This window comes from Aythya marila (genome assembly GCF_965140915.1).
Source record: "Aythya marila genome assembly, chromosome: 7".
NCBI lineage: Eukaryota > Metazoa > Chordata > Aves > Anseriformes > Anatidae > Aythya > Aythya marila.
In genome coordinates, this window is record NC_139048.1 from 32,321,735 (window position 1) to 32,335,488 (window position 13,754).

The 13,754-nt window shown below is 46.9% G+C and overlaps 1 protein-coding gene across 1 annotated transcript in view; it reads left to right on the forward strand.

Annotated features, from left to right (window-relative positions):
- Positions 1 to 13,754, forward strand: part of SGPL1 (sphingosine-1-phosphate lyase 1) — a 29,132-nt gene that overhangs the window by 3,575 nt on the left and 11,803 nt on the right. The window contains exons 2-6 of the mRNA XM_082764266.1: positions 3,491 to 3,656; positions 5,288 to 5,355; positions 7,296 to 7,443; positions 8,995 to 9,074; positions 10,628 to 10,756. Coding sequence (XP_082620392.1) covers positions 3,491 to 3,656; positions 5,288 to 5,355; positions 7,296 to 7,443; positions 8,995 to 9,074; positions 10,628 to 10,756 — 591 coding nt within the window. The remainder of the gene's footprint in view (positions 1 to 3,490; positions 3,657 to 5,287; positions 5,356 to 7,295; positions 7,444 to 8,994; positions 9,075 to 10,627; positions 10,757 to 13,754) is intronic.

The window sequence follows — 13,754 nt, forward strand, 5'->3', positions numbered from 1 at the left end:
AGGAAATGCTGTTCTGGCAAAACTACAAAATCGGCTCGTATTAGCTCTGGCAATTTCTCCCCCTCTTTCTCTTCTATCATCTGGGACAGAAGAGCATTACTGCAGTTAATTTGTCCTCTTTTGTAGTCGTGTAAGTGCTGTATCCCTGGAACAGCTCAGCTGGCTAATGGCTTTTAGAAGTAAAGTCCTAAGGATATATTCCTAATCTGTAGAGCTAAAAATTCGACATGTAAACTGCTTGGGTTGTTGAGTGCATTAATACCAGGACAAATGAATGCTGCAAGTCCTAATGACAGCAATTAGTATTTTATCTAATACCTGGGTCTGTCTTAATGCTCTGAGAATTAGAAATAAATCCTGCAGTGGAAGTTTTTCCCCTTTATTTTTCGGTGTGCTCATAAGTAGGGCTTTTAAACTTCTAGAATAAGCCTGTCTGGTGAAGCTTTTGTGGGGGGGAAGGGTCTGTTAAGGAAATAAAACCAACCCCAGGAATGGGAAGGGAAACCTTTTTTTTGTTTTGATATCTTAACGAATAAGTAGATTATTATCTTACAAGAAATCCTGCCCTGTGTATTGACTTAAAATCAGGCCAGCTCAGTGTCTGTAGCCCAGCTGGGGAGGTGGTAATGGCAGGGGCGAAGGGTTTTTCTAATCCCACAGAGCTGAAACTGCATCTCTGCTCATTGCGCGTGGCCAGCATTTCTTCTGGCTGAGCTCAGCTGGGAAATAACTGCGAAATGCCTGTGTCCTTGGGGAGTGGACGTGTGTGAGGCCGGGGAGTCATCACCATGGCAGTAAGGGAGGTGGCTGAGTGACGGGACTCAGCGTGAGGGCTGACTTGATGATTTTGGTCTTTTCCAACCCAAAAGATCCTGCGGTCAGCTGCTGTGCTGGACCTGGGCTTGCTTGGCACAGCTGCTGGCTCTCCAATCGGTGCCGTACCCCCAGCAGGTGACAGTCAGGTTGGTGTTGGAGCTGTGATGTCTCACCAGGAGTCCAGACTGCAGACTTGGTGCCAAAGCTGGCTTTTAACTCTGATGTGAGCGGCCTTCCAGAGCTGGAGGGGGAAGAATTAAAACAGCTGGGCTAAAGGGAGGCATTTATTACCCCTGCCTCCTCCCTGAGGAATAAGGAAGCGGCGTGGAGCTGCAGCAGCGAGGCTGCCATCACACGGTGCTGGGGGTAATAAAACCAGGGCACGTTTGAGTGATAGCTTTGGAATTAAGTTAGCGATCTGGAGAAGAGAGGCCGCATATCTCAGTGGATATGTGGGGGCAAACGAGCACTGTAAAAACGCTGAGTGCTGAGAAATCCCGTGGTATATCTAACCAGCGTCCCGTGCCACTTTGCACTGCTGTCTTAATCTCTTTTCAGTATCCTCCTGACTTGATCGATCTCGCCCTTTAAACTCTTGTAGGTATGAAGTGACCGAAGGAGAAAGTGAGAGGCATAGGGAAAGCTTTGCCCTCTCCAACTGTTCTTTGTGCAGGGATCCCAAGAGGGAGGAATTCTTGGGGTGAGCATTAACATCACAGATCTTCTCTGGTTTGTTCAACACTCGGTAGCATCCCTGGGTTACCACGTAGCAGTGCTGGTGTGCGTGCTTTTTTTTTTTTTTTTTCCTGATGGCAGTGATGAGGAAACAGGGTTGTGCAGCTGCATCCTGGAGCGTCACAGCTTTCAGGTGATCCCGAGCGAAGCCCGGGGATGTCTGCAGCGAGTTTGGAGCCGAGCCGCCTGCGTTTGTCACCGCTGGCTGAGCACTGCTCTGCAGGGATTGCTCCCAGAAAGCCGAGCAGCCTCGATGAAACTTGAGGAGTCCCCCTGGTGTTAGCAGAAAAGCCAGACCTTCCCCTAATGCACCCGTTAAATCAGCTCTGGTGGTGCCACAATTGGAGGGCTGGGTGTGAACCAGCCGAGGCCTAATTGCAGTGGGTTGTGTGGCTGCCTTTTTTTCAGGCAGAAGTGGCTGGTGTGTGCTTACACTGCCCTTTGCTCAGCAAATGGGTGCTAATTGGGCTTCTCCGGGCTGCTCCTCCCTGTGGCTTTGCCCTGTTCAGCCCCTCTCCTCCACCCTGTGCTGGGCTGTGGGTGATGATATTTCCCTGTGACGGGCTGGCACTCTTGTTCTACAGATTTTTTGTTTTAGCCTTACATTTGGGTCGCTTTAGTGTTTGTTTTTTTTTTTTTTTTTTTTTTTTTTTTTTTTTTTTTCAGTCCTCTCACATGTATTTTACTGCTTTTCCAAAGCAGTGATTGCTCGTTAGTGCTTCTTTGTGAGGCATCCTGCCTTTTTCCTGTGGCTGTTTGGAAGCACTTGGCTTTTTTAAGCTGCTCATAGCCTCTCCCGTGGTGTTGGAAGTGATGTGCCACCCCTGAGGGTGACCCAAAAAAACAAGTAAATGCTGCTTCTGGTGCTAACTTGCCCCAGAAGAGGGATCTGTGCGGGGTGCTGAGAAGGAAGATGTGACAGCTTTTACCTTAGTGGTTTATCCATCATTGCAAGCCACTCCAAACCCATCAAGGTTACGACAGTGCAAGTATCAAGGATGTATTTCTTTTTTTGTCGTGCTGGACATTCCCCTGGACGGCCCTCCAGCAAAACTGGGGAACACTTGGTTTGGGGGGAGGCTTGGGCAGAGTGCTTTGGGGGCTGAAAAAGATTCCAAAATACTTTAATCTGGTTGTAGCACCCAACGAGGTGCGGCTCCCTGGATCATTCTCATCCCTAGAACACTTTTCTACCCCAGAAAATTGTTTTGGAGATCCCCTGTTTTGGGGAAATGACCTTTCCCCCTTGTGTGCATCCTGTTGTCCCCACCCTGTTCTCCTAGGCTGGAAGGTGGCGAAGGTGGCGTGCTTGGAAGCTATTGATTAGGTGCTTGGGCTCTGTCCTAGCAGTAATTGCTGGTTTAATATTGTAATTAGGGTTGCATCACAGTTTGCTGGTGTTCTTTTCTTCCAGCAGTGCTTGGCTCTGGAAGGAATGCAGTAATTAGATCTCAGCCCTGAGGAGTTGCTGAGCGCTCACAGCTTAAAAAAATCCAGCTCTAGGTACTTAAACAGCCCTGTGTGGTGGTACCTGGTGAGCAGTGGTGGTAGCTCAGTCTTCCCGTGCCACCTGAGCAGATGATTCCTTGGGAATTGGAAGATTGTGGTTAATGCAGTGTGGTTTTCTTGGGCCATGGTAAGATCTGCTGGTGCGTCCTGTGACTGTGAAGCTTGAGCATCCTGCTCGTCTGCCAGCGGCTCTTCTCTCTGAAGCCTCTCAGGATGTGTTTCTGTCAGTGGTTTTTAACTGGAAATGAGTGACAACTGTGCCCTACCTGTGCCTTTCACAGGGATTAGGGAAAGCAAGAGGGGTCTGTGTACTGAAAAACACCATAAGAGACTCCCAATGGCAGGGAGTTCTGCCATTCGAGCACTTTTGATGCCCTGCTTGTGTGTCTTTGAGCTTGTCTTAATGCCCGTCTCGTTTCCCTTGGTGTAGGATGCCATTTCTGGCTACAAGGAAATCCTGCAGGTGTACTGGGAGACAGCAACGGGCTGGGTGAACGCCTGCTGCGATGGACTGGAGCCCTGGCAGTTAGTCGGGCTGACGTGCTCTTCAACACTTCTAGCCGTATGGCTGCACAGCTTCCTCTTCCAGCCCGAGAGTAAGTACTTAAAACGGGTCCTGCGTTTGTGGGAAGGGAGAGGGGACAGTAGTTCTCGGGTAGTAGGGGGAAGGGGGCAGAATGAGACAAAACATTTGGTGAAACATGCTTTCTTCTAGAAACCAGGATTGACAAAACCCTATTCCGAATTAGGGTCAGGGCCTGGGTAAGCGGTGAAAGATCCCCATTCCTGCAGAGGGTGTGGCAGGCCAGCCTGGAACGTGCCTGCATCTCCCTCCCTCCCTTCCATCCGTCTCCCTTTCTGCTTCTGGCAAGGCCGTTTACTCATCACAACCCTCTCTTGCTCAAAACCTGGGGAAATCGATCATGTTTCATCCTCAGGAGGTCCAAGATAATTGTGGGCTTGTGCTGCCTTTTTTTTTTTTTTTTTTTTTTTGAGCCTGTTTCTGCTTTGAGTGATTTCTGATATCAGCAGCTCTTCAGCGGGACCTCTTTTGATGAACCTGCAATATATTCTGGCTCTTCGTGGTGGTCAGGGATAACCACCTTGCCCTTGGAGGAGAACAGAGGTGCTTTGCAGGTCCCCCAGGCCTCAGGGTTATGCTTTTTTTTTCGTTAAAAACAGCAGAGTTTTTAATTAGTGCCTGTGCCTCTGCTTTTTTTTTTTGAAAGGCAAGTGTAAGTGAACAGTGGGAACTTGTGCCCAGTACAGCTTCTTGGCTAATGTTTGTACTGTTGCACAGTATTTTTAAAATACTGACTAATTATGAAGTCCAATTAGGCTGTTCGGATATTTCAACAATTTATTTTTTCTCCCCCTCAATGTGGATGCTTGCAATTAAACAGTTTGCACACAGAAATGTGCAACAGGAAAGTTATTTTCAGAGTGCTAACAAATATTTGGTACAGAATGTGCCAGACTGCACTTCCTGCAGCTTTTCAAAACGTATCTGAAGTATATATAAAATGGGGGGGGGGGATAAAGGGCCAGGCTGATACTGTAGATGAGATTGGGAAGTCCTAAAATGGTTGATTTTGTTTTTAAAGCTTGTTTAGCCGTTTCCTGGTGAAAGTGTCTTGTGACTGGTGCTTGGCTGAAACCCCTGGAGGACTTGGTGGCTGTAAAGCAGCTGTCATGCTGCTTGCATTCCTGCCTTTAAAGTTACCCCCCAGGAGTTTTGTGGTGTTTGCCATCAGAGGGATCTATCTTGGTTTCAAGATGCAGAAAAAAATTTCAGCAAGCTCTTACCTTCTTGCTGGAGACCTTGTGTTTAGCAAGTCCAAACTCCCTCTCCTTGTAAAATTCCACGTCTGGGTGCACATTGCCATTCAGGCAGGTGCTGGCCTTCCTTATGCCTCGTTTGGAAAGATTTTAGCCTTTTGAGTTTGTATGACTTTATTCGGCAGCCTGAGGAACCAAGTAGGAAAATGAATCAAATCACTGATTCTGATAGATGCTGATGTGCAAAGCAGTTCCTTCAGTTCCTGCAGCCTGGCCTGTCTGCTTTCTAATACACTGCTCTGTCTCTCCACATCCCTTTTGTGACTGTTACTTTATCCTGGATCAGAAATGCCAACCCTCTCATGGGTTGGGGTGGAAGTATTGTGCTCCGAGTCAGTTTTTAGTTTCTTGAGTCATATTAGGTTAACTTCTGGCTTTTCTCTTTCAGGCTTAACATCCCGAATTAAAAAGCAGTTCTTTAAACTACTGAGAAGAATGCCGTTTGTTGGGGCTATAGTAAGTATTTGAACAGCTTTTTGTGCTATTATTCCAGGCCCTTGTTTTTGCCTGCATAGCTGTGTCTCGGAGAAACTACGCTTCTTCACCTCTTCGCTGTCATGTCACTAATCATAATGATCTAAGGGCATAGATTTGGATCTGCTGCTGCCTGGTTAATGAAAGATAATTTCTACCTAGTCTTTTTGGTAATAGTTTTGCTCTCATAAAGTACACCATCTTTTATTTATACCAAGTATCAGGGAATCCAGCTGTGGAATTTTCCAGTGGTGTTTCTTCCTTGTTAGATTTCAGGAAAATAACTTGATTTGTGGAAGAAGACACGGTTGAACTTGAGTTGTTCTTCTGAAACAATGTCTTGAGCAAGCGTGAGATAGCCAGGTGTCTATTGTGCAACGTGGAAGGATAATTGTTTTAATCAATGACTGGCCACGAGTAGTTCAGAGCCCCTATCTGTTAGCAGAGTTAGCATTATAGCATGGCGATATCAGAAGCTTGTGTAATCATTAAAATGAGACGGGCTTTAGTGTCTAGGAGATGTTTTTTACTTAAAAACTTGAAACTACAACTGTCAGCAAGTCTTAGCACGCTAACAACTTAATGATCGAGAAGTGCGCAGCTTGGTTTCTTTGGTACATGGTGCTATCGTACTTGATTGCCCTTTCTGCTTGATGCATAGGCAGCTTTGCATGTTGAATTGGTGGGGTGTGGGGGGTGCTGGGTCTGTTGGAGGCAACTTTATCAGATGGAAATAGTAAAGAGGAACTTCTTCATTTTGATTTCAACATGGATACCGTTCCTTTTGACCTCAATATGGGTGCAGTTATCAAGTTTTTCCTCCCCCAGTCCTCCGTAAGGGAATAGCATCTCCCCTTCAATTCCCATGTCCCAATTTTTACCTTCTGGCTCGAGTAGCTGTTGATAAGATGAAGTAATTGCTAGCTCTCCTCTGCTTAGATTTGTTGCCTGCCCCTTAGGAGAGGACACCTCCTGGGTCCCTCTCTTTTGTCCAGGCTTACCTTCTCAGGGCTAGCACTGCAAAGCTCCTGCCGTGCCCTACCTGCGTGCTGTTCCCACTCTTTGGCAGGCTGATAACCTATCAGTTGCTTACGGGAGGCCTTGGCTTTGAGGGAATCCAATGTCCAAAAGTCTTTAAGGCTGATAACATCCCAACACCTATGTTGTCTGGAAGAAGAATGTCTGCTTTGAAAGGTTTTCTGAGAGGGAGCCTGGGCCTCCTGCATGTGGAGTGTGAGTAGGAAGAGAGAAATCTTTTAACTGTGCCTGTAAGGGAGATTTCTTTAATGTTCCTGTTTCCTTGAGTCCCTAAACTGTGTATGTGATGGCAGACAAGACAAGGTATGAAATATAATGAATTTGAAGACTTCTATAAATTACGGACTGTGACTTAAAAAGGTTTGGTGGATAAAAATGAAATGTTTTTGCCTTAAGCTTTGCTTTTTCAGCTATTGAAGGTGCTCCAAGTTCCCGCTGCTCGTCAGTACCCATTATCAGTGCTCAAAGAGTAACCATTTCTCTTTGAACGTGGTGGTGTCTGTGCTGTTACATGAAACACAGCCGAGCAGTGGCCCGTTCTGCAGTCATCTATCCCAGTTACTTGGCTCAATTTTGGGCTGTGCCAGGTAGCACACTCCCCTAGCTGCTTCCCGGAGTGGTTTAGAGACTAGTGCATAACAGTGACTGTTCCAGGAGGCATTTTTGGAGAAGGGCAGCTTGTTTTTGGTGGGAGAAGTTGGTGAGAGGGGAGAATTCAACTGTGTGGCTGTAACTCTGCTATGCTTTTTGGTCACAGAGCTGAAGAAGTTCCTACCTGTTCTGCTTGCTGGTATGGAAGTAGCCAGCAAGTTTGATCTCACACGTGTTGAACAATTATAATCTGGCCAGCACCTTTGTTGATAGGCTTTTCCTTTCTTTTCTAGATTCAAAAGAAGATTGATGAGGCCTTGAATGATGTCACTTCCAGTTTATCCTTCCTGAAAGATGAAAAAGATTATATCAAAGCGCTGCCGGAACAAGGCATGAGCCAGCCTGAAGTACTACAGAAGATGAAAGAGTACAGCTCAAAAGGTATGACTGAGTCTGTGCCCTAGCAAAGGTGGGTCTGTTTCAGAGACAGCATTAGACTTACTTGGTTAAATGAGATCTAATGATGCCTGCTCTCAGTTTCATCTTAAATATTGCTCTGCTGATGTTCCTCACTTGTCTGTTTTCCTTTTGGAGGTGATTAAAGTTGGTATTCACAATGTCTACTGCTGTATTTGGGTATTTACATTGAAATTCCCTTTCTGTCCCAAGAGTTTAATACTGACTGATGGGAGAGATGAGAAGAAAAATACAGAGGAAGCTTTCTGAATGCATTTCTGAGCAGTTGCCTTGATGTTCAGCTTTTACCAGAAATGTATTTTCTGCAAAGCCCCAAGGAATGCTCCTAACAAAAAGGACTTCCAAACAGTATTTTTAGGGAGTTTCCAAAACTCACTTTAATCAAAACCAGTGGTTTGCATCTTGAAAATGCCACTCAGGCAAGGCAAAGGCACGATGATGGCCTCTTGGCTTGAGTCCACGTGAGCACTGTCTGAAAGTTAATTTGAGTTGCCTCCCTGGTGTAAATATCTCCATGCTGATTCACATCCTGTTACTTCTAATGAGCAAATTTGGGTGACTTGCTGTCCGGAGAATATATGACTGACCTGTTCCTATCTCCAGTCTGATAAAAGCTTGGAATTTTCTGTTAGAACAGTGCATCTGCTCCATATTCAGGAACAGTTTTGCAACAGTAATGTAGCAACTTCCTTTTTTTCTGCTTTTATGTTGTTTGTGCTGCTTTCTGTGTCTGTCTTCTGTCTGTGTTTTCCCTCATAATAATTACTCCCTTCCTTCACTGGGCTTTTACTTCCTTTTTTTTATTTTTCTGTCCTCTCCTTCCCACACTTGTGCAGTTTTCTGTGGAAGTTACTTGGAAATGAGGGTTGGATTGTGACTGTGTTTGCCTTATGTATTCTTGTGAAGCTGATGCCATCGAGGCTAACAGTTTCGAGGCAGCACATAACTACACAGGTAGAAATACTCTGGGTGTTTAGAGGCAGAAACTAACCTGGTTAAGAGGATTGAAATGCTGTTCCACCCACCTGCTCTGGTTTGTTGATGCTTAGGTGGCATTCAGTTTTAGGTAAACTTTAACTGAAGCATCCCGTGTTGTAGATTTTAGCAATACAGCCATGACCTTTCCATCTCATTGGTGCGCTGGGTGCTCTTTGGATGTGACTGTCACTTCAGTGCTGAGAGTTGGGCTGTGTAGACAGCAGTTTGGGGAGTGTGAGTGGGGATTAGGTGGGTTATATATTAATATAACTGCTTGCTGCAGCTAGCTCTTTATGTGCTGGCACTTTATGCATCATTTACTTGCAGTTTGCTAAGTTTACAGGACACAAGCTGCCAGAGGCATGGCATTGCAGGAGGCTATCTCTCTGGCACAAAAATCATTCTTGCTCCTCCTCAGTGCAGCCCAAAAGCAAAATCCTTATCTTTAGAACTACTAGGGGGGACTTCTTTGCTCTTCTGCATGCTGTCCTGGAATGGCTGTGTCTGCAACCGGTGTGCTCCTCTCTTTTCTTTCAGGAGATGTACGCTGGGAGGATGGGAAAGTCTCTGGGACCGTGTACAGCGGTGAAGAGAAACTCACCCGTCTGCTCGTGCAGGTGAAGTGCCAGCGGTCTAACTCGGCATCTTTGCACATATTTTTAGCAACTTCAGGGTGACCAGAAACCCCTCAACAATATTCCAGCATCTTTCAAGATAAATAGGGAGGATATGAAGCTCAGATTGCCCAACTCTGAAGACAGAGCCTAGGGTGAATGTAGGTGGAAGGGGAGTTATTAGCAAAGCACTGGAGCATTGCAAAATTGGCCAAGTGGCGGTCACTGTGAAAACACTGTAGAGATAACTAGGATCCAATCAGATAAGATGTTGTTTTGAGTGCGAAAGTAAGAAGTTGAGCACAAGTGAACTGGAGGCTGGTACTGACCTTTTAATTTGGGGAATGATAAGAGGCGTAAAATTGCCATAGATCAGCTTCAGCAAGCCCCCTGGCAGGTGTAACTGCTCTAGGCTGGAGAGAAAGCACCCTTGGCTGCCCTGCTTTGGGGTTGCTGGAGGACTTCAGCCTTGAAACAGCTTGATTAAGCAAAACAGGATTGGTCTTGGTTTAAGCAAAAAGAAAAAAAGTAGTTTGTAAAATGTGTTTGGCATTGCTGTGCAGTCCAAATCATGCAACAATGGGGCACTGGCATGCTTCAGTGCAGTCTTTGTTAGGTCTGTTTACCTAGTCTGGAACTTCTCCCTTTGAGAATGCTGGAAAAAAAAGAAAACTAAACAGCCCAAAGGTCTGTTTTTAAGTACATCTACTTCAAGAGGTTTTTTCACTAGAAAGGGAAACCTGGCCTTGCTCCTGGGAACAGCTTTTATACCAGTGGTAATGAGCTCTGTCGGGTGGTTGCTATTGCTGTTTTCTTCTGCCCGTTGACATTTTCTTTGCCACTTCTGGGGAAGCATAAAGCTCAGAGCAGCCTTTCTAGAGGAGCCTCACCTTGGACTGAGTGTTGTGGAAACATTCCCTCTGTCCGTGCTGATTATTCGCTGCCTTATTGTGCTGTATTTCTTTCAACATCCCTGTGGTTGCTTTTTGATCGCGGCTGCAGGAGGCTGGAACTGGCCCGTTGCAGCCTTATCCTGTGAGCCTGCTGTTGCGGAACGAGCATGAAGTACTGGTTTCCACGGCCACTTTGGTTGTGGAGTGGGTGGACAGCTGTGCTTTTCTAGCTGCTTTGGAATTACTCTTTACTCTTAAACTCAAACTAGTTCTGCAAAGCAAGTTTTTTAGGACTATATACTGGCCTGCTTTGCATAAAGCAATCGTAGGGCATATACATACCTGAACTGGGTGAACAAAAGAAGGGCAGATAATCGTGTTCTTTTTAAAATAGCTAAACCATTAGCAACATTGCTTGTTGTAAAGACAGGGTTATGTTATATAATCATTCCAGAGGCCAGAATGCTCTAGAAAAACAAATGATTTCACCCCCCCCCAGCGTAGCTTCCCAGCTTGTGGTGTGTACTCACAGCGGGAGAAAGTACTGCAGATCTGCAGATAGTCTGTTTATGTACTGTGCACAGCGAGTTCCCAAACCTGGACCTCTTCACTGATAATCCAAGGCTTCACCTGCAGGGCTAACTTTGTCTCTGTTTTCTGAAGGTGTACGAAGAGTTTGCCTGGAGTAATCCTCTCCATCCGGATATATTCCCTGGTCTGAGGAAGATGGAAGCAGAAGTAGTGAGGATTGCCTGTACCCTCTTCCACGGAGGCCCCAACTCTTGTGGTGCTGTAAGTAGCTTGTGTTCAAGTGCCCCGTGAGCATTTGGATACTTCTGACTCGAAGTGCAAATGCACCTTCTGCTCTCCATCCAGCTCTGAGCCTGAGGTCATTCTGGTGTGCAGTTCTGGCACGTGCCATGCCAGCATAGCTGGCCAGGAGCTGGTTGGTAATTGCTCTTCTCAGGGAAGCTTTATGAGAGATGATTTAACTCCAAGTAGTTCTTAAATGATGATTTCCTTCACCTCTTTTTTCACACCCTTAAATGAGACAGGCTTGCTGGCAGTAGGAAAGGAGACCCGGTGTAATGTACCATAGAAGCCTGCCTGCTTGTCAGTGGGGGATGCCAAACAGAGCAGTGTCACTTCGAGTAGCTCCCCTCAGGTTTAATTTGTGAGCCTGCCAGAATGCTGAGACTGAGGACAAGGCTGGCTGGCTGGTCACCAACAAGCAGCTTGAAGCATTCGTGATCAGGCGGGCATGGCACTTACTGTCACCTCCCCAGCTGGAAAGCTGGCTTTCCAGGCTTGTGTGGCCTACCAGGGTGGAAACCAATTTTAAAGCCTCCACAGAATTCCAAGTCAGAGTCCAAATGTGTGCCCTTACACGGACGTGTTCAAAGTTCATCAAAGAACAAAAGCTGTCAAGTTGTACAGTGAATTATTGTTGTAAAAATAAGCTTCCTGCGCTCCTTCCTCTTGGCTTGTTTTTTTGGTAGGAGTTCTGAGTTCCTCAGGCAGGCCACGTTCTCTACCTGTCTGTGGTGCCACAGGACAGTGAGGTCTTATCTCCTGGCATGGTGTTCATGCACCACTGTGACACAAAGACTGCTTTATAACTTGTACAGTAATAGTTACATTTGTGGGGAGAATCCAGATGAGACTCTTCAGAGGCCGAGTGTGACGTGATTGCATCTGTAAACATGTCAGGGAGGTGGAAGGCCTGCAAAGGCTTAAGGTTGATATGGGAAAGCAGTGTTGACATGTTTATGGGGTGAACTAGCACTGAATGGGCTTATTGGGAGCTCAGTTGTGTTGAGGAGGTAGGTAGAATAGCCTTATGGCAGGGTAGTTGGGACCAACCTCCAGCTGGACTGAAGATGGAACTTGATCATGCAGTAATGTAAGATGGGATTGCTTTCAATAGCAGGAGGTTGCACCTGGTGACCTGAGCTGTCTCCTTGGGTTCAGGGTTCCTAAACCTCTTTCTCTGCTGGGAGAGACTGTATTCCTGGTGCCACCCTTGAGCCTGGAGAAGCAGCGTGCCTCCTGGCACCTGAAAATCATCTGACCTCTTCTCCTTGCTGACTTGCAGTGCTGAGACTGTCTGTGGAGGGGGCAGGAGGCTGATAAAACCTCTTTATCAATACCTGAGAAGCTGATTGATGCAAATCAGATCTTGTCATGTGGCTGGAGGACTTTGCTTGCAGAAGTCGGCAGTGCGAGTTCAGCTTTCGTTCTGCAGGGTGCGTGTTGTGAAAGTGTCAGCCTTGGCCCCCTGGGCGCTTCCACCGAAGCCTGGAAGTAGAATTGCGTGGGAGAAGAAATTCAGAACAGCGAAAAGAAAAAAGCCCCAAAGCAATCAGACAGTGATCGCAGGCAACGCGAGACCTGCAGACTCTCTGGGGAATCCCACTTTTCCCTCTGCTTCCTCTTCCCCTCCCTTCGGAGGATCGTGCTGCAGAGCCGCAGCTGGGCCGAGCAGAAGCAGTGAACGGGGAAGCGTGCGACCTGCCATGAGGTTAGCCTCTAGCTGGTTGAGCAGGCAAATTTGCAGGGTCGGAGGGAGGGCTGAAAAGTTGATTAGGTGGAAACAGAAGATTAATTGCACCCCTGCAATTATCTTGTCCAAACGAGTCTCTCCAGTGGACTTTTTACCTTCCTCCTGCGTTGCCCTTCCTGCCTGAGCGTCCAGAGGAGCTGGCAATTCCTGGAGAGACGTGGGAAGAGATAACAGCTCATGTGCTCTGCAAGCACTTGGGCTCAAAGCCTTCTTTTATTTTCTTCCGCCCCGAAACAGAGTTAGCATTTCAGAGTGATTTCTGGAGGTTTGCACGGTAACAAAGCCATTTTAAAAAGAGCGTTTTCTCCAAACTGCAGCTATTCTTTGTCTCTGAAAGGCCTTGCTGTAATTGGTAGCTCAGGCTGCCACAGTTCTGCTTCGGTACCCAGCGAGGCTGTGAAATAGAGATGGCCAAACCGGGGCGGGTGTAGTGCTGCGAGTTACTTTTATCTCCAAATTGATCTGTTCAGCAGGTGCTGCTGGCTTTTTCTAGTGAGAAGGCTCCTGCGTCACTTAATTCAACTTTTGCAGTGCTGTAAACTAAAACAAATGCTTTTTTTCCTGAATTCTACCGCTACTGTCTGAGCAGCAGTGGCTGCGTGTCTGTTGCCAGGTCCCTGTCTGCAGGATTTACTAACCTGATGGAAGCAGTGGGGGCCACCAGCCCAATTTCGTTGGTGCCTGCCTCCTGAAGGTAGATGGAGCTCGGTGGTGTGTCTGAAGAGCTCGCTTTGTGGGGTGGGAGGAGGAAATATTTGTGCTTCGCGGGCAAATTCACTTCCTTAGAGCTGTGATTTCCATGACAAGGAGCAGCTCAGTGCTTTTTGGGGCTGATACTCGGGTGCTCACGCTGGGAAAAGCTGCTCAAAGCCACGTTTTTGCCCTATTCCCAGGGCTTTCAGCAGGCTGAACATCTCTGCACAGTCGTGTGGACATCTTCTCAAGCGGCGGCGTCTCTGGAGAGCAGTCTGCTCCTTCTTTGAAGGTTTTCGGTGTGTTTTGTGAATGTTAAGGTACAGGGTGTCACTTCAGATTTCTGAATGCTAAGCTAGGCGAGTAGCTTGCACTACTTACAGGAGGGGCCTTTACGCGAGATGTGGGGGCTGTCAGTCTCCGCAGTTCAAACGTGGACATAAAAACACGATTCCCTCGTGATGGGGCTGTTCAGACGTACATTTTGCCTTGTTTCACCAGGAGATGTCCCAGGGTTTTAAGCCCTGGTTAAAA